Source organism: Sceloporus undulatus, chromosome 2 (genome assembly GCF_019175285.1).
Source record: "Sceloporus undulatus isolate JIND9_A2432 ecotype Alabama chromosome 2, SceUnd_v1.1, whole genome shotgun sequence".
Lineage (NCBI taxonomy): Eukaryota > Metazoa > Chordata > Lepidosauria > Squamata > Phrynosomatidae > Sceloporus > Sceloporus undulatus.
Window position 1 is genome coordinate 68,227,407 of NC_056523.1, and position 20,289 is coordinate 68,247,695.

At 38.9% G+C, this 20,289-nt stretch overlaps 2 protein-coding genes across 3 annotated transcripts in view; one reads left to right on the forward strand and one right to left on the reverse strand.

Moving 5' to 3' along the window:
- LOC121921492 (centromere protein P) overlaps positions 1-20,289 on the forward strand; it is a 207,328-nt gene that overhangs the window by 40,604 nt on the left and 146,435 nt on the right. The window lies entirely within an intron of this gene.
- On the reverse strand, positions 1,093-14,579 carry OMD (osteomodulin). 2 transcript variants are annotated; one of them, XM_042449645.1, is made up of 3 exons: positions 14,513-14,579; positions 5,142-6,103; positions 1,093-2,859 (listed from the first exon to the last, which is right to left on the reverse strand). In XM_042449645.1, exons 2-3 carry the CDS (start codon positions 6,079-6,081, stop codon positions 2,540-2,542), a joined length of 1,260 nt encoding a protein of 419 aa, XP_042305579.1. In that variant the 5' UTR covers positions 6,082-6,103; positions 14,513-14,579; the 3' UTR covers positions 1,093-2,539. The 2 variants fall into 2 exon arrangements, with proteins under 2 accessions (XP_042305579.1, XP_042305578.1); XM_042449644.1 differs by lacking the exon at positions 14,513-14,579 and adding an exon at positions 13,210-13,282.

Below are 20,289 nucleotides of genomic sequence, written 5' to 3' on the forward strand. Positions count from 1 at the left end.
CAAAATAAAAATTTAAAAAACTTTGAGGCCTCTGGCCACTCACCATCTCTTCCTTCCTCCTGCTCCCCCTCTTCCTCTTCCTCCTCTTCTTTCTTCTCCTCCTACCCCTCCTCCTCTTCCTCCTCCTCCTCCTCCCTCCTCTTCCTCCTCCTCCTCCTGCTCCCCCTCCTCCTCTTCCTCCTCTTCTTTCCTCTCCTCCTCCCCCTCCGCCTCTTCCTCCTCCCCCTCCTCCTTCTGCTCCCCCCTCCTCCTCTTCCTCCTCTTCTTTCTCCTCCTCCTCTTCCTCCTCCTCCTCCTCCTTCTGCTCCCCCCTCCTCCCCCCTCCTCCATGCGCTGCACGGCCTGGGGGCGGGGCAGAGGAGAAGGAGGTGGGAGGCGGGGAGGGCAATATGGGCCCGCACGGGGAGGCAGGGAGGGCAGCACTCGGCTTTCCCCTTTGCCTCCTCTGCCCCAGGCCACGCGGCCCTCCTCTTCCTCCTCCATGCGGTGGAGGAGGAGGAGGAGGAGGGCAGTGCGGTCGCGTGGCCCAGGTGGAGGAGGAGGAGGAGGAGGCGGCGGCGGCAGGACCAGGCTGGGGCCGGTCCTGCCGCCTCCACTGGCCGCATCCGGCCCATGGGCCGGGGGTTGCCGACCCCTGATTTAAATAAATCATTCCTTGTTATTGTGAAAACATGCTTGTGTATTAAAGTCTTTTCTATAGGCTCTTCTCTTTGCAATTCAGAACTAGAAACAATCAAAGAAAATGAACCAGCATTGCTTATTGAGTTTTTCAAGATAATGAATGGAATCCTGTTGGTGCACTATGCTGGTATAGAAGATATTGTATAATCCCTCAGAAACTGAGTAAGTGTAGTACTTAGTTCTGCAAGTAGCTCACAGCCTTTTCTCAGTTTTGATATCAGGAAGGGGGAGCTATTCAACCATTGCATTATGGATGAGCCCAAGCCTTGATGCCCATTGTGCACTTGGTTGCTCAACTGTGGATTCCATCGTAACGTAACTATTCCGCCATGTATAGTATCGTGCCCAGATTATTCAGTCTTTAGAAAAGCAGAACAATGCACTAAGCTTTTCAAGACAAAGAAATCAAAATTAAGTTCCACCTTTTCAGAGTATCAGTATTTATTATCTTCTGGTTTAATATATAAAAAGCAAAATAATCTGTTGGAACAAAATCAGGTACATTTCTGAATTAGATTTTTCTACATTTATTTGTAAATGCCTAGCTCTAGCTTTCTAAGTGATACATCCTAAAATATTATTGTCTAGCTTGTTAACACTTGTTACACGATCTATGGATTTTACTCACAAGCATTAATGTTAAACAATTAGTTGTTAATTATAAAACTAAGTGTAAAGTGAAAATAATAAGTAAATAACAGAATTACAAAGTGCTTCTATTGTCATTGATCTAGTTGTTAAAATTGCTGGATATTATTGTGCATTACAGATTATTATATTCTGTTACAAAGATAATTATAATATTAAATAAAACAATTATATCCTACAGAAAATGTGTAGTGGCTGAAAATCTTTATGACCAGCCTTGAGAAATTTGATTTTTGTAGCTAAGTTAATTTCTACCATTCATCTTCTTCAAATGACTATGCCTACTGATTGTTCTCCTGAGCTGACATACGTTTAGTTTAATAGCTTAATATTTATGAAGTGACAAACTATGAAATCTGGCAGAAGCTATTACAATCATGGATTTTAAATTATTTGTAGTTGGTTGTCATAGATACATAATGCATGTATATATCACAACATGGTCACATGCCTACTAACACAGAAATACTAACACTTTCCTTAAAATGCAATATGGCTGTGTGTGCGCATATAGTTTCAAGTCACCTGTCAACTTATGGTGAGCTTATGAATTTCATAGGGTTTTCTTATGCAAGGAGGTGGCTTTGTCAATTTCTTCCTCTGAAATGTAGCCTATGGAACCAGGTGTTCCTTGTGGGTCTGCCATCCAAGTACTGACCAGGGCTGACCCTGCTTAGCTACAGATCACTTAAAATAAATAAAGACTTTGCCACAGACTGTACCTTCAACTTGCATTATAGAATCCACAACTACAAATAATATGCACTCTTAACTAAACATACTATTTTATATTCCAGACACAAAGAGTAATGACATGTCAATATATAAAACTTCCTTTTCCCTTTCTTCTTGGTTACTTGATATTTGCATCAGATATGCATTACACTAGCAGAGTTGTCACAATGTTTATTTATATCTTGGAAGATTTCTAATTATGCAGGCATGATGGTTAAAATCCTTTAATAGTCGTAATGTTCAAATTGCATGCTTTGGACATTTTGGAAAGAACCATTTCTGCATTAAATAAATCTGCAAGTTCTTTCTCAACCTACTTCAGATGACCAATGCCAAATGGTTATGTATTTTCCAAGTGATTCCCATTGCTTTTAAAATTGCATTCTCTCCAATTATATGGAAATACTTATAATAAATATATAATGGCTGCATCTTATAAGAAAATAGCATGCATTATGATTGTACCTATAATGATTTAATATAAGTAAGGATCAAAGTAGTCATCATCCTCTCTTCCTCTGAGATCCTGATCCTGATCTTGATCGGCATTGTCTTCTTCTGCTTCTTCATATTCTTCTGGTGTTAGGTATCTTCGAAACACTGGAGTTCTCAGTTGTGTTCGTTGGTTGGTACTGATTTTTTGTTCACCATAATAAATACTTTGTATGTGTGGAAAGCAGAAGAAGGCATATGTGCTTATAGGAGCTGTGAGCTTGTTTTGGTCCACTCGTATATAGGTTAAGTGACTGAAGTTCAGCGGATCGATAGAAGGACACATTAGAGTAATATTCATAACTGTAACAAAATAATTATTAATATGTTAAAAAGGTGGGAATATTCATGCTACAGTTTATAAAACATTAGAGTATCAGCTGGATTCTTGGCAAACTTTGTTATCATTGTGAAGTCGAAGGCTTTCATGGCCGGCATCCATAGTTTTTTGTGGGTTTTTCGGGCTATGTGGCCATGTTCGAGCAGAGTTTCTTCCTGATGTTTCGCCAGCATCTGTGGCTGGCATCTTCTTGAACATGGCCACATAGCCTGAAAAACCCACAAAAACCTTTGTCATCATCTTTATTCAAATAGGAGCTAAATTCTTTATTTTTGTTTTTGTAGTTAATTATAGCTACTAGCTATAATAGTTTGCTACTCAATTTTATTCAGACATGGTAGTATTTGTGAAGAGTCATGGTGAGATCACCATTTCCCATTAACAATGCTAGGTTAAATCCTGTACCCACTTACCTAAAATTGTTGCTTCTTGTTGTGTGACTTCAAGTTGTTTCTGACTTATGGCAACCTTAAAACGAACCTTTCGTAGGGTTTTCTTGGCAAGATTTGTTCAAAGCAGGTTTGCCATTACCTTCCTCTGTAGCTGAGCATATGACTTTCCCAAGGCCACCCAGTGGGTTTCAGAGCCAAAGGTCCTATTAAAATCAATGTGATTCACTTCTGAATGTGTCCATGATTTTAGTAACATTTATGCTTTTGATTTGCTGTTTTAAAAAATAGCTGTGTAACAACTTGCAGAGGTAGCTGTATTGGCCATTTAACAAATACAAGCAGAAATCCATCAGTGATACCGTTATTGACCAACTGAAATGCTAGGAGCAGGAACCTGCCTGCAAAAGATATCCTCCCCAACATAACATCTTTACTAAGGACTAAAACAACATGTAGGCATCTGACTAACATCTCCAATTGTTTTTTTCCCTTGTTTGATTTGTAAAATCTTGTTTGATGAAGAAGCCCATGGAGCTTTGAAAGCTTGCAACAAATATTTTGTGCCTTTTGGTTGGCCAGTAATGGCATCACTGATGGATTTTTGTTTGTATCTGTGTAAAAACTGTATGTTTCAATTTTAAACACTGTAGGAACTTTTGTTTCAAGGGCTGTGTCTGAACTGAAAAGCAGTATTCAGGAGTGATGTTCTGCTATTCTGACCCTCCTATCAGTGAGAGATGAGATTGATGCTCATTTCAGACATCATGCTGAACTAGAGCTAGGAATGCAGAGGGATCTTGTAGCACCTTTGAGACTAACTTAAAGAAACAAGCTGGTAGTATGAGCTCTCAAATATTTGAGTTTACTTCATCCAATGCAGTTAGAGTTAGGAATGGCAGATGCAGTTGCTAGAATTAGGAAATTTAACTTGATTTAGCATGGGACTATAGATATTTTATTCCCATATTTTAGTCAGTTAATTAATCCACTAGTTAAAATTGCATATGGATGGAAGCAACGCTTCTGACTCAAAGAGTATATTTAGATTTCATATGTTTCTATTTCTGTTGTTTCCTGCACAAAACCCTTTATCAGATTTTCTTGACATAGAAAATATAGATTTTTCAATTATTATTACGACTCTGGAGATCAGCCATGGAAACCCACTGGGTGACCTTAAGTGAGCCACACACTGCCATCCCCCAAAACCCTGTGAGAGGGTCACCTTAGGGTCACCATAAATTGGGAAAAACTTGAAGTCATACAAGAACAATGGTTATTATTATTATTATTATTATTACTATTGCCTTTATGTATTTATGTATTTATTTATTAAAATTTCCCCCTCCTTTCAAAATAACACTCTGTTGACTAACTAATAAAGCATTAAGTACTAGTAGGGTGTAGAGATGCAGCTTTATATGTGTATATTATGTAATGATTGTGATTTAACTATGTTGTAACCTGCCTCGAGCAGTGAGGAGAGGAGGGTAAGAAATAAAATTATTATTATTGTTAGTAGTAGTAGTAGTAAATATCATAAAATACTCCACTAGTAACAATCTTCCACACTACAATTAGCTATAGACAAAAAGCTAATGTGAGCTTTTTCATCCTATGCTAATTGCAGCATGCTGGATTTCTGCTGAGCGTCAGTTGTGGAGTGAAAAGTTAATCTTCCCCGTATGCTGTGGTATTAGTGAAAATATAGAGGGGTGTCCACCTAGTATTAAAATTTTAAAATATTGCTAACAATATGTTTAATATTGTGTGATTTTTCTTAACAGCCTTACTGTTTGAAAATCAGTAATAACTAGGATATTACAGAACATTTCAAAAAAAAGTTAACTAACCTTCTATTTCATTATCTTCTATGTACAAGTGCTGTAGGCTTCTTGGAATATAGAAGGCTTGCTTCAATTTATTGTGCCCAAGATTGAGTTCCACAAGACTAGAAATATTAAAAGCATTGTGAGGAACCTCTTGTAGACTGTTGTGTGACATCCTTATAGCAAGAAGTTTGGGAAGTTTCTGGAAATAGTTATCTGGAATGAAAGAAACTGAGTTATTTTCAAGGGAAAGGTACATCAGTGAAGATGGTAGTTCAGGAGGCATTGATTGTAGTCTGTTGCTACAGAGGTTGAGTTGCATTAGATTCTTCATATTTGAAAATTGTATTCCTTTGAATTGAGAATCCTCAAGATAGTTGTTGCAGAGGTCAAGCATGGTGAGATTTCCTAAACTTTCTATAGCTCTGCGGTGAAAGCTGGAAATCTGATTGAAACCCAGGATTAAGTGCTCTAAGCTTCTAGGTAGTGGGAATGGGATTTCTTCTAACTGATTGTATTGTAAGTGGAGTTGCACTAAATTGGAGAGTTTGGCAAAGACTCCTGCATCAATCATGTCAGACTTAATTTTGTTATGGCTGAGGTTAATTTCTTTCAAGGCAGTAGCGTTAACAAAGGATTCCAAATGCACTGCTTCAATATCATTATACTGCAAATAGAGTTGTTGGATGTGGGACGGAATGCTTGGTATTTTCTGAAGTTTACGATGATCACAGTACATTGCTATTGGGAAAGTAGGTGGGCAAAAGCATTCTTTGGCACATTCAGTAGGTGTGTTAAAATAAGGAAAGGCATATTCTACACCAGGAATATGGTGGAAAATTGATGGATATTCATGATCTATTTCATTTTCATATTCATCCTCAAAGTCATTGATTTCATATTGACAGAACACCATGACTCCAAAGAGAAGAGGGATAATGAATAATTGACTTGAGAGCCCCATGTTCAACTTCTGATGTGGTATCCTGTAGAAAGAGAAAAACAATATGAAGTATGTTAGTAATAATAAACAAGGCAGTAGACAGGAAATTCCAATACTTGTGCAATTGGCAAGACATTGTCCTTTTTTTATTTTGTTTTGTCTAAGGAATAACAAGTGTACAGTTTTGGAACAAACAGTCTTAGACATAGAAACCAAATAGTATCATTTGTGTACACAGCTTGAATCACTAGGTTTAAAACTGAAGAGATCAATCCAGCCCCAAAGTCTTGCAGAGGTAATGTGTAAAGCCACCACAGTGAAACAATTAATTGTGCCCTGAGATTTCATGAAGTTGATTTATATTAAATATCTGTAGCATCAGTTCAACCTGCTGCCTGTTCTGAAACCTTCTTTCAGGTAACTTGTTTCTTGGATGGGACAATAAACACAATAAGTATCTGTGTCAGTATTCTGGAATATACATTGAAAACCATTTGTCTCAAAACATAAATTGTGTTCACAAAAAAGAATGTTTGAATTTTGGTAATGGTTGTGATGTAGGAGTAGAAATGCTGACTTGGTTCTGATAATATGTATTTTTTCCTCTGACACTCAGTTTTTAAAAAGTTGGTATGTGTTTTATTTCTTTCAGAGTGTATGCATGGAGACACTTAAATTGTAAGAAGTTGCTAAACAGATAATTTCTGAAAGCGAAATGAAGAATGGAGGAAATTACAGTAGCCTATATTTTGTGGTGTCCAGTGGGAAGCAAGAAAAGTAGAGATACTTTGCCACAAAGGAAATTTAGGTCCCTTTGGCAGTATGAACAGAGTTAATGTGACCCATTTCTAAGAAAGGACTTCCCAAAAATGTCACAAAGATTTAATGTAGTTTGGTTTCAGAGAATAAAGCCTAAGAGAAAAGATCTGTCAGGATTATACAGACCTCAAAGAAATTATTTTTTTCCACTTTAAAGGACAAATTTCCCACCAGATAGATTATTCATGGTTCAGTTCTGGTGATGGATGGAAAAGCTTTCTGTTTGACTGAGATTAAAACTTCATGCTTGGTTTAGAGACAGAAGGAGCTATTTTTGAAGAGGTTTGTGGAGACAGGAAGGCACAAGGCAGAGAGAGGTCAAAGATTACACTACTCAGGTCTGATTTAGGTTTCATTTATTACCTTTTACCAATGACCAAGCAGTAATAAAAAGAAATAACTATCACAGTTATGAACAAACTAAACATATAAGACTACTGAAATAACAATATTAAGTAGGAAAACAGAGATTATCAAAATAGATGAGTTTATAAGAAAAAAATGAGTGCATAGATCACGAAAAGCTATGGAATGCTCTAAAAATAAATAAATAAATGGGAGTGCCACTACCCCCCCCCCTCTCTTTCTCTGGCTTTTTTTTCGCAAATGAAGATTCAGGAAGGACACATCCCGCGCTTTCTACAAGCGTGTTGATGACTAAAAAGACCAATCCGAGATAAACAAGTACGGTTGCAGAAAGCGCAGCAGAAAGTCTCCTTGAGTGGTGTTTCTGGGTTATGGTTCTTTCTGCATTGTCGTTTCTCTTCGAGACTCATTTGATGTGAGCTTTCAAAAAAGGCTGAAGCATCGTGGATAGTGCTTCTCCATGCCTCTCTATGCGAGGCCAGGGCAGACCATTGTTGGTGATCAATTTGGCCAAGCCTGAGATGTTGTTTCAGGGAGTCCTTGTATCTCTTCTTTGGGGTGCTCCTCTTATGCTGACCCGTGGCGAGTTCACCATAGAATACTATTTTTGGGAGGCGATGGTCCTTCATCCTAGAGACGTGTCTTGCCCAGCGCAGCTGTGTCCTCAATAGCATGGCCTCAATGCTGGTGATCCCTGCTTGCTCAAGGACAGCAACATTTGTCACATAGTCCAGTGTATTTTTAGAATTGTGCGTAAACAGTGCTGATGAAAGCGTTCAAGGAGTCATAGGCGTTGGCGATAGGTGACCCATGTTTCAGACCCTTAAAGGAGAATAGACAGTACAATGGCTCTATATACTGTACACTGATTTTTGTACTTCGCCTCAAGTGCTTGTTACTCCAGACTCTTTTGTGAAGCCTTCCAAATGCACTATATGCCTTTGCTAATCTGTCATCTATCTCTTTCTCAATCTTAGCGTCTGAGGAGATGATGCTTCCTAGGTAGGTGAACTGTTGAACGGACTTAAGCACAGAATTGCCTACAGTGATGTGGGGATGATAGTGTTCTTCCTGAGGTGCCAGCTGGTAGAGAACTTCCATTTTCTTCAGGCTGACTTCCAGCCCAAAGAGCTCTGCAGCTGTTGCAAAGCAAGATGTTAGGTGCTGCAGAGCTGCTTTTGTATGGGCAACGAGGGCAGCATCATCAGCAAAAAGCAGCTCACGGACTAGATAGTTTAGAGTCTTAGTGCGAGCCCTCAGGTGGCTTAAGTTAGACAGGCTACCATCAGTACAGTAGCGTATATTTTTCTTCGAGATCTTTTATAGTCCTGATAAGAAGGCTGCATTTTATAACCCAACCTTTTCAACTTGTACGTAGAAAATATCAGTACTGCTGTTTTGAATGAGAATATATTTTCTTTTCTTTCCCTCTTGCCTTTCTTTTAGCACATGACCTAGCACTGTAAGGTTTGAAGTTTGGGCTTCCTATTTTTACATTGTTTGTTTGTTTCATTGCATGTTATTAGGTCAGATTTCTGTTAAATCATGCTTTGTGTATGCTACTGCCTTCTGTTCAGCCAAACGAAAAAGCTTGCAATTTCTTTCCTTTTTCTTCCCAGGTTTTGAACCTATCTATAGCCTTGATTGGAGTAGGCTTTGTAATGTTTTTTGGCCTCACAGTGTATTTTCTTTTCATAGTGATGTAGACTTTTCTAGTACAGCGCGCCCATCCCTTACATGAGGGATCCGTTCTGCCCCCCCTCCCCACGTAAGGGAAATTCCACGAATGCTTGAGCCCCATTGAAAACAATGGGGCTCATGCATGTGGTGCAGTACAGCACAGCATGGCATGCCATAGGCGCACACATTGCTTTTTCCGGTGCACAGCTTTCAGCATAAGCTGAAAGCCACGTATGTTGCACCCGTGCGTGATGCAAACAAACTGTATTTGTTCAAAAGATTGCATTAGTCAAGTTTTAAGTATTTTTATTTGCTGACATTCAACCTTACCTACTGTTGTGAATCCCTCTCCTCCCACTATAGTTTCCCTTAGAACTTATTATGAATTTTGGATTCTTCAGTAAGGAGAGCTATAAAGTACTGTGTATAGTTTTAATAATGTTGTTGAGGTCCAACAACACCTGATGCATCATAGGTTCCCTCCCTACATCTTGTAATAGCCAAATGGCACATGGATGTATTTAGACCTGCAGTAATTTGACAGTTGCATTACAGTAGAATTAACTGGTTTTTGTCCTAAGAGGACCTATTTGTTTTTCTTCAATGCCAGCAACTGATCCTTCATGGTAAACACCTTTTGAAATCTGGAAAGTTTTTTTAAAATACAGGTATACGTCATTTAACAAAGTAGATGTGTTGCTGGACATTATTTCTTTAATAGAAAATTTGGAACCAGAGTTAGAAATAACATGGAGAACAGGTTTTTGCATTACAAAAAAATAAAAAAAATAAAAAATAAAAAATAGTAAAACAGTTCAATGTATTTCAACCAACTTTTTATTCAAAAAAACAAAACAAAACAAAAAACAAAACCTGAAATGAAACAACTTGGTACATTAGTAAACAAAACTTATGAACCTCATAGAGACCGATTGAAGGTGTCTTCCAAAATGCATCCAGGGATTACTTTTTCTTTCACAAGCGTCCACTTTTCTTATGAGTTCCATTTTGATGACCAAATGTATAAATTGGGTTCTCTTTATCATGCCAAGGTAGCTGCTGAGACAGCTTGTCTGCTCTTCCATTTTATCTGTTTTGTTTTTCACGCATGCTCAATAAGAGATTTTGGAGGCAGCTGCAATTTTGCTTGGTAGGCAGGCAAACAGGGCTATGGTAGAATCAGTGAGGTGAAATTAGTTTCCAAGTTCAAGCCTTGTTTGTTGCAGATATGCTTCTACAATCTGGCAACATAACTGTTTCTCTTGCCCTCTTGTCACTGTCTTTTCAATACCAGGGGCTGCTAAACAACAACCTTCCAGCTTGATAGAGGATGTGGAAGGAAAATGGGCTGACCAGAGATTTAAAAGTGATTGTAAAAAGGAACTTCATTGTCCAGAAGCATTTTTTAACTGAGGCATTTCTATAGTTGATACAGCATGGTGTTTGCTATTTAAAGAGATTTTTTTAAATTGTACTGTGACCAAGCCTTTAGGTATGTCTAAAGTAATTGTTTGGTAAGGATATAAATATTATTTTGTTCTTTCACATGAGAAAATTCCAAACTGCTGTCTGCTGGGAAAGAATTATTTCTGCAAATTGTTCTGTGACTTTTCACATTTTGGGGATTTTCTGACACTATTTTAGGGTTTTGTGGAAGCAGGGCTTCCTGATCTGGGTTATCTCCTCCCAACACCAATTGAGCAGAGCCATGTAAATATGATTCAATGTCTACCCAATTTTCAGGCTGTGAGTGCAGCATTTTCACAACTCCAGATCCACTTGGCTGCCACCACCCCCCTTTTAAAAGAAAGAAGTAAGTTTCAACCTCTCTTTATCATAATTAAGGAACTGTGAACACAGATCCAGAGGACAGCCCCATGTTGTCTTTGGATCATTGAGATGCCTTTTGAGAAGACAGCGGAAGGGGCTCAGGAGGGGGTCTCTCTTCAGTGGCTGAGGAAGGGAGAGGCCTCCATCTGGGTAGTGTGTCCTCCAAAGCTTATGGATCCAGAAATTGGAGCACTTTCAATCCATTGTTCCAAGTCCTATTCTCTGGAGCTGCAGGAAACAAACTTGCTCTATCTTCAATATGACATCCCTTAAATTATTTAAACAGGGCTATCCTATCACTGTTAAGGCACATTGGGGCTTCCTCACTCTCTCTCTCCCGGGCGTTTGATGGCAGCTTCCCTTGTCTCCGTTTGGTGCCATGGGCTCCCTGCCCAGTTTTGGATGCATTGAGGGGGCTTTCTCCCTCCCTCAGGTGCTCGGGTGCCATTTTCAGGGCTCTGTTGGGCTCCGTGGGCTCTCCACCCCATTTTGACCGCTTTGAGGGGCCTTTTCCACATTTAGTTGTCTCTCTCCCTCTCCCTCACAGGCGCTGAGGCTAAATTTTCCCTGCTCCCATTTGCCTGGGAGACTTTGGGAGTTCCTCTTAAATAAAAATAACGCCTTTACCATATAAGAGGGATAGTCTTATACGGTAAGTCTATATTTTAACTGGCAAAGTTGGGGGTCGTCTTATACGCCCAGTCATCTTGTACACCGGAAAATACGGTACTTCTCTCAATCTAAACACTATACTTCTGTTGATGCATAGCTTTTCCAGATGTTTTGTGCAAAACACTGGCCAAACAAAACTCTTCTTGTTCTTACACAGGCTGACAACCTTATAGATGGTAAAGTACTATGTGTCAAAACAACCTTTCTTATTGAAGGTACAAAAATTTGCAAATACTGTATTTTTTAATCTTCCTGTTTTTTTAAATCATAACTATGATCAATATGTTTGATCCTATCAGTAATACTTCTTGTGGTATTAACATTTGCATTAAAAAACAACAGTAATCTAATGTCTTTCTTCCCTTAACTTCAGATCGCACAATTCAAAGTGTATACTTATTCAAGCAATCAATTCTGGTTTTGTAGATATTTCAAGAAGCCAAGAAGTATGAAGCAGATAATTGAAAGTGCAGGTCTGTGCAGATTTATTTGTAAACAAGTGCCCTTGAACTCAATAGGGCTTACTTTCAAATTGAATATGAGTAGAATAAAGCACTGTGTTATTATTATTTGTTCTTTTTTTCTATAGTTAAAAAAAACTATTAATGTCACAGACAATCACTGACAATAATCTTATTTGAGTCCATTGTGGAATTAATATTACTTAAAGTAGAAATTGCTTCTTTAATAACCTGAGTAAAGAGTATTTCTTATGATGTTTCTGATCAGTTCAAAGGGAGACAAGACACTGCATGAAAAAAATAGATCAAGAAATAACAGCTTAATTTTCTATAATTATAGAACTAGTGTTATGAGAGCATAAGAGATTATTGGTTCCCCTAATGCAGAAAAGTAAAGAGCAAATTTGGACTTTAAAATATTTAAATCTGTTGTTATGTACTTAGCTCTTTTTATTGCCAAATATCACAAATTGTGTTTTCTTGTCTTAATGTCAATAATGAGTCCAAGAGGTGTTGTAGTCTCCTAACAGTGCTGTAAGTTAAGATACAAAATTAAAACAAGAAACCAGATGCAAAAAATAACCTAGAGACTGTATTAGAGATGGAAACATAAACTCTATTTATTTTCTTTTGTTCTACTTCATGCAAATATCTAAATAATAAGTAAAATTAAAATGGATCCCTGATCTTGTTGAGATCATTTCAGAAAAGTGATAGCCATTTAAACCTTAATAATACAATGGACCCTTGTTATACGCTGGGGTTTGGTTCCAAGATCCCCTGTGGATAACAAAAACTGTGGTTGCTCAAGTCCCATTAAATATAATGACAGTCCTATGTTGTCACTATATTTAATGACAAGCAAAATGGTGTCCCGTATAAAAAATGGAAAATCAAGGTTTGATATTTGAAATTCATACTTTTTTTTAACATTTTCAAACCGTGGATGCTTGAATCCATGTATAAAAAATCCGTGTATAAGAAGGGCTAACTGTATGATGAAAGAATATATAGATGTTCCTTCTATAACATTTCTGGAAGGTTTTTGTTGTAGAGATACTGTAGTAGGGAAATTTCTGTAAAACACACACTGTATTACAGGTCGTTTCCCCCCCCCCCCCCAATTTAGCCACTGCCCATACTACACTTTCCTTTTCTCACACAACCCACAATAAGCAGTTCTACTAGGAAATATGAGGGATCATTTTCTTCCTGGCCATCATCCTTTTCTGCATAGCAATTTTCTCCTTTCTTTTCCCCTGAACTTTAATTCCTTCCTCCACTTCCAAAAATTATTAAGAAAATGAGTTTAAATGCTTACATTTCTGTGTTGTTTATTTAAAGCAAGAAGATGAAGCTACTCCTTCTTCCTTCTCTGGCTTGGCTGCTAGACGGACTGTCCACCCACACCCTCCCTTGTGTCAAACCCAGTTTCTTCATGCCTCACGTTTTCCTTATCTATGTTTTGGCCCTGTTATTAGCCTTCTATAGCATAGCACATCTTTCACATTTCTTATTCTTTTTGTTTTGCTATCTGGTGCATGAGCTTCTTCTTCTTTTAAATGAAACCCTTTAATGAATGTATTAAAATTAGGGAGTGGGGTGGGGACTTAGAGCATTTTTGAAATGAAAAATGTTGAACTATTAGAACAAATTACGGATTACTACATAAGAAACTCCAATGGCTTGATCTCAGTTCCTCTAAGTCAGTGGTTCCCAACCTTCCTAATGCCACGACCCATTAATACAGTTTCTCATGTTGTGGTGACCCCCAACCATAACATTATTTTCATTGCTACATGCAAATATGTGTTTTCCAGTGGTCTTAAGTGACCCCTGTGAAAGGGTCATTCGACCCCCAAGGGGGTCCCGACCCACAGGTTGGGAACCACTGCTCTAAGTAGTAATAATGCAGTTGTGTTTCAACTCCATACTAAAGCAATGTATTGTACTAGTGAAGCCTGGCAGAATCATACAATTCTGCATAATCTACATTTTCTACATTTTCTGTAGTACTATTTTAGCACACTGTTGTGTCAGCACTACTGGAATGGAAACGAGGCACATTGCTACTCAACTCCTCCCCTCCCTTCCATCCTTTTGTGGGTCCATTTGTACTTGGGTCCATTTGTACAAGGGCTTCCTGAGAAGTGAGGAATGAACTGTGCCACAGCAAAGTGTCCTAACAACACAGTCGGTATTCTTCTATTAACTGGAATTGTATATAAACGTAGGATCAGGCTGCAAATATGTGACATTTTGCATAATTTGCCTTTGCTTGGTGTCCCGTTCCCCCACTTTCCTATTTAAGAAAAATGATCAGGATCATATTAAGGGATTGCCACACCACTTTCTGGATTCACCAGTAATTCAACCAGTGTATAAATGAATTACAATATATTCTGTTACAGGGTCTAACCATTATTTTCTTTTACCTCAGAGCTATGCTTATGGAAAACAAATCTCATTTAATGTTACTACTGATAAAACTGTGCAACAAATTATTTTAAAATATGAATTGGGAGTAATTTCCAAATCTATATAAATCAGAGTTAATAAATTTGCATCATAATCTGAAGAACATTATATATAAATGTGAATAAATAACAGTGTTAGTTTCCTACCTGAAAATGGGTAGTTTTCGACCAGTAAATATGCCACAGGCTCTAGAAAGTATCAGATGGTGATGTTCTTAAAATCCATATTGTCAATATAAAGATTATTTACTTCTGGTTATAAGTATGTGATGAAATGTAATTTGCTGTGTAAGGTCCTGGAGAGGTTTTGAGATGATGTTTGTTGCACAGAACAGTTTCTGGAAATAAGGGTATCGTTTTATTCTAGTGAAATTATGTGGCTTAACTTTCTTTCTCTAATTTTTGGTTTGAGGTGTGGTAGGAATTTCCTTCACATGAAGGGGTGGGTGAAGATTATTTTTAACATCATCCATCAAACTGTTTGTTTTACTGTCATTGCCAGTTCTTATGTTTTTTAAAATTTGTTTACTCTCTGAAAATCCATTAAAACTGTATTACTATCAAGTCTTAGATTCCCCCCCCCAATGTGTTTAAACTATTAAACATCTGTCATTCTACTTGTAAACTGAATTTTATAGCTCATGCTCTTAAACATGAATCCTATCATATTTTTGATTACTATCCCTATCATTTTTGATTACTGCATATGGATGATTTGAAGCTGAATGTGTAAAGTGGCTTAATTTGAATGCAATTGCCACAATCCAGTAGCATGTGGAATTAAGTGCAGCTACATTGCAATCCTTTGTATGCTTCCTCAGAAGTAAGTTTTACTGCACTCAGTGAGGCTTTGTTGTTTATGTGCTATCAAATTAGCTTAAACACATCTGATCCTATAAGTAACAGACCTCTTAGGGTTTATTTTATGATCATCCCTGCTCAGGTCTTGCAATCTCAGGATCATGGGTTCCTTTATCGAGTCAATACATTTTGTTTCCTCTTTTCTTATTGCATTCCATTTTTCCATGCGTTATATTTTCCCGTGGGTCTTGACTTCTCTTTTCTCGAAAAGAGCTAACATCTGGCGTCCCCCAAGGCGCCATCTTGTCCCCCATGCTGTTTTACACTTACATGAAACTGCTGGGAGAGATCATCCTGAGACATGGGGAGCGGGGTTATCAGTACACTGATGACACCCAAATATGCTTCTCTATGTCCCTGACTGTTTCAGTGACTAAGGATGACATCTCCCCTCTGAATCCCTGCCTTGAGTCGGTAATGGGCTGGATGAGGAAAAACAATCTCAGGCTGAATCCAGAGAAAATGGAGGTACGTGCCATAGGATCCTTAGGCCTGGGGAAGGAAATTTGTCAACCACTCCTAGACGGGGTCCCACTTCCCCTGAAGGATTACATTTGCAGTTTGGGAGTACTTCTGATCCGTCTCTACAGTTATCATCTCAAGTGGATGTGACGGCCAGAAATGCTTGGTACCAACTTCAGTTGATACGCCAACTGCGTCCCTACCTCGACCGAAAGGACCTTGAAGCTGTGGTACATGCTCTGGTAATCTTTCGTCTTGCTTTCTGCAATGCACTGTACATGGGGCTACCCTTATATCAAGTTCAGAAGCTTCAACTAGTGCAAAACATGGCAGCCAGACTGTTCACTGGATCTTCAAGGTTTGACCATATAACACCAATTTTGAAAGATACGTCTCTACTTTTGTCATCTCAAGTAGATGCCATGGCTAGAAGTGCTTGGTATCAACTTTGGTTGATACGCCAACTGCGACCCTACCTTGACCGAAAGGACCTTGAAGCTGTAGTACATGCTCTGGTAATCTCTTATCTTGATTTCTGCAATGCACTCTACATGAGGCTACCCTTGTATCAAGTTCGGAAGCTCCAGTTAGTGTAAAATGTGGCAGCCAGGTTGGTCACCGGATCCTCGAGATTTGACCACATAACACCTATTCTGAAAGATCTACATTGGCTTCCAATTAGCTTCCGGGCACAATACAAGGTGTTGGTTATTACCTTTAAAGCCCTACATGGCTTGGGCCCGAGTTACTTACGAGAACGCATCTCCCTATACAATCCACCCTGCACTCTTAGAACAAATGGGAAGAAATTGTTAGAGGTACCAGCATCTAAATATGTTTCTACTTCCCAAAAAGCATTTAGTATAGCTTCCCCCAGACTATGGAATGGACTTCCAGAGGAGATCCGCCTTGCTACATCCCTGGAAACTTTCACAAAGGCAGTTAAGACAGAGATTTTTCGACGTGCATACCCACCTGACCTTCTATGAATTACAGACTGTTTCTGTATGGAACGAGAGCATCTGATCCCATGATTGTTGATTTTATGTTTTTAACTGTGGTTGTAACTTGTGTGGTAATAATAATGTAATGTTTTAATTGTATTTTTTAAACTCTGCTGTGATCCCACCTTGATCCAATTGGGCAAGGCAGGAAGATATAAATAAACTCTATTATTATTATATTATTATGATGTGGCCAAAGTATGATAGGCTTAGTTTAGTGATTTTGACTTCCAATTAGAATTCAGGCTTAATTTGCTCCAAGACCCATTTATTGATCTTTAGACAATCCATGGTTTCAAGTGAGTTGACCCCCCCTCCCCCCGGTAATTTCTTTCCTGTCCACATCTATATGAATACGTATAGAGAAATTGGAAATACTGTGGTATGGATTATTCTAACTTTGGTGTGCAGTTATGTATCTTTATACTTGAAGATTTTATCTAATTCCTTCATTAGTCTTGTCTTCCTCATATTCAGCGGTAATTTGGTATCCATGGAGGGTCCTGGAGCCAACTGCCAACAGATACCAAGAGTCCACTGTACATATGTCTTATATACATATTACTATATGCACAGCAAGGAAAAAAACAGTAAGGACTGCAAGATTATGGTGATGATGGACTGTATATCTTGTCTTTTAGCCAAACTTGAGACTCAAGCTAGTTTACAATTTAAAATAGGTTCAATAGAGCTAAAATTATGCAAAGGTCAGGATTAAGATAGAATAATACTAGGTTCACAATATTAAACCAGTTTAACACCTACATTTAAAAAGAATTAGAAGCAGTTAAAAGCAGCTCAAAAAACTATGGATGCCAGCCATGAAAGCTTTCAACTTCACATTGGAAATCTCTATGGGGAGAAGCTGTTTCAAAACACTCGGAGACTGGAAAAACTCCGGACCAGGAAAGCACATCTACTCTGCTCACTAACTTTCCTGCTACGCTGCAGAGACACAAACACCATACCATAATTTCTCACAGCAAAAAGGATATATACCCAACTCCTTTCCAGGCTAGCATTTTACGAAGATGCCAGCCGCAGATGCTGGCGAATTGTCAGGAAGAAACTCTTCTAGAACATGGCCATATAGCCCGAAAAACCCACAAAAAACTATAGTTCAAAGTTTATCTATCACCTAGTGGCTTGACAACATTTGGATTCCTCTAGTACTGGAGAAATTGATATTTAAACATCACTTTACTTTTAAGGACACATGGATAATACATACATCTTATTTAAATTCTAAATCTGGAAACCTTTGTGGTGGTCACTTCTGGGTATAGATTGTTGTTTCGGTTGTTTTTGCTTGCAATTGTCTGGTTGTATTTTAAACCATTTTAAACCATTAAATATTTTCTCTAGGAAGGGGAAGAAGAGTAGGGGATAATCTCTTGTTGTCCTACATAAATCTTTAATTAGAAAGGTAGGATAGTCTTTATCTCAAGCCTGTGCCTCTCATATCAAATGATCTGTACAAGGTTAACAGTAGGATCATATTTGAGTTAACTGTAAGCTGAGATAGTGAGATTTTTTTTTCATTATCTACAGAACCTAGAATCATAGAATTGTAGAGTTGGAAGAGACCACATGGGCCATCCAGTCCAACCCCCTGCCATGCAGGAAATCACAATTAAAGCATCCCCGACAGATGGCCATCCAGCCTCTGTTTGAAGACCTCTAAGGAAGGAGACTCCACTACACTTCGAGGGAGTTTATTCCACTCTCGAACAGCCCTTACTGTCAGGAAGTTCCTCCTAATGTTGAGGTGGAATCTCTTTTCCTGCAGCTTGCATCCATTGCTCCGGGTCCTAGTCTCTGGAGCAGCAGAAAACAAGCTTGCTCCCTCCTCAATATGACATCCCTTCAAATATTTAAACAGGGCTATCATATCACCTCTTAACCTTCTCTTCTCCAGGCTAAACATCCCCAGCTCCCTATATCGTTCCTCATAGGGCATGGTTTCCAGACCTTTCACCATTTTAGTCGCTCTCCTTTGGACACGCTCCAGTTTCTCAATGTCCTTTTTTAATTGTGGTGCCCAGAACTGGACACAATATTCCAGGTGGGGCCTGACCAGAGCAGAATAGAGTGGCACTATTACTTCCTTGGATCTAGACAGTATACTTTTATTGATGCAGCCTAAAATCGCATTGGCCTTGTTAGGTGCCACATCACACTGTTGACTCATGTTCAACTTGTGGTCTACTTGGACTCCTAGATCCCTGGATGGTAAATCACAAGAAACAAACGTGAAGGGGAGATAATAAATTGATACAGAAGTCAGATCTGGCTATGAGGGTACAGCCTTGGTTGCATCTCTTTTGGATTACTGTAATGTTCTGTGTGTGAGGCTGCCTTTGAAAAGTACTCAGAAACTTAAATTGGCCAAATATGGCTACAGCCAGGTTGCTAACAGGAGCTGTCTATAAGGGCGAATACAGCTCTCTTGTTGTGACAGTTCCATTGGCTGTCGGTCCATTTCCGGGCATAATTCAAAGTGCTAGTTTTGACCTATAAAGCCCTATATGTCCTGGTTCCAGGTTATTTGAAGGATCATATCTCCATGTATGAGCCCATTAGAGTGTTATCATCTGGAGAGGTCCTTCTCTCTGTCCCACCATCCTTTCAAGCTTGTTTGGTGGGAAGAAGGAAGAGGACCTTCTTGGTGACTGTTCCCACACTTTGAAACATTGGGGTGAAACAGACCACCCAAAAGGGGCAGATTGGGACCTCGTTGGAGCCATTCAGCCCAAAGCCATGGAAGCTGCATGATTGTGGCCCCAGTCTGGCCCATCACTGCTGTTTCAAAGCGGCATCTGAAAGGGAGTGGTTTTTTACCGCTCCTTTTCAGGGAGATTTTCTGGGTTGGGGTGTCTTGGTAGTAGCTTGGGGGCGGCTTGGGGACATGCGTCATGTGATCACCATGCCCACAAGCCACCCAGAAGCAACCTTTTTTCACCTGTCTGTTTTGGGCTCAATTAAATCATTTCCCAGCTAAACTTCACTAAGCACATGGCTCTAGGGCAAATATGCCTGCTTACACATCACTAAACAACATGCCAACATTAGAGAGAGTCTGACTGAAACTGATCCAAACAAATCAAATAGGCAGCTAATGACCCTTTTGGCTTGGTCTCCACATTAATTGTTATACAAATTGGAGGCAGTTTATCACAGCAGGCGCTTATCTCTGGATGGACTGTCCAGCAGATGAGGATTAAATAGCCTACAAACCTCTGGAACATCTCCAGTGGAAGACATTGAGCAGATGTAACAGTAGTGAGGGAGGCAAACACTTTGTACTGCTGCAACAACAATGTTTTAGGTCTTCAAATCAGCTATCTGTGTTTACCCGGATACAACTTGGTTTTTCACATTTTGCAGTCTGTACTGATCTTTCATGACAATTCATCTCTAACTCCTTTATAAACAAGGAAGATAGCAATGTGGAGGAGAGGATTTGCCATTTCTGTGCTGAAAACTACTAATTTGCTCCCATGGAGAGACTTTTTCTTTTAAATTCCCACACTTATTAAATTATTATTATTATTATTATTATTATTATTATTATTATTAACTGCATTCCCTCTTCAG

What these genes read in the sequence shown, in the direction of transcription:
- OMD (XM_042449644.1), bottom strand. An exon ending in AGAAGATAATGAAATAGAAG is followed by an intron (nt 2,860 to 5,141) that starts GTTAGTTAACTT and finishes ATTTTGTTACAG; the next exon opens with TTATGAATATTACTCTAATG.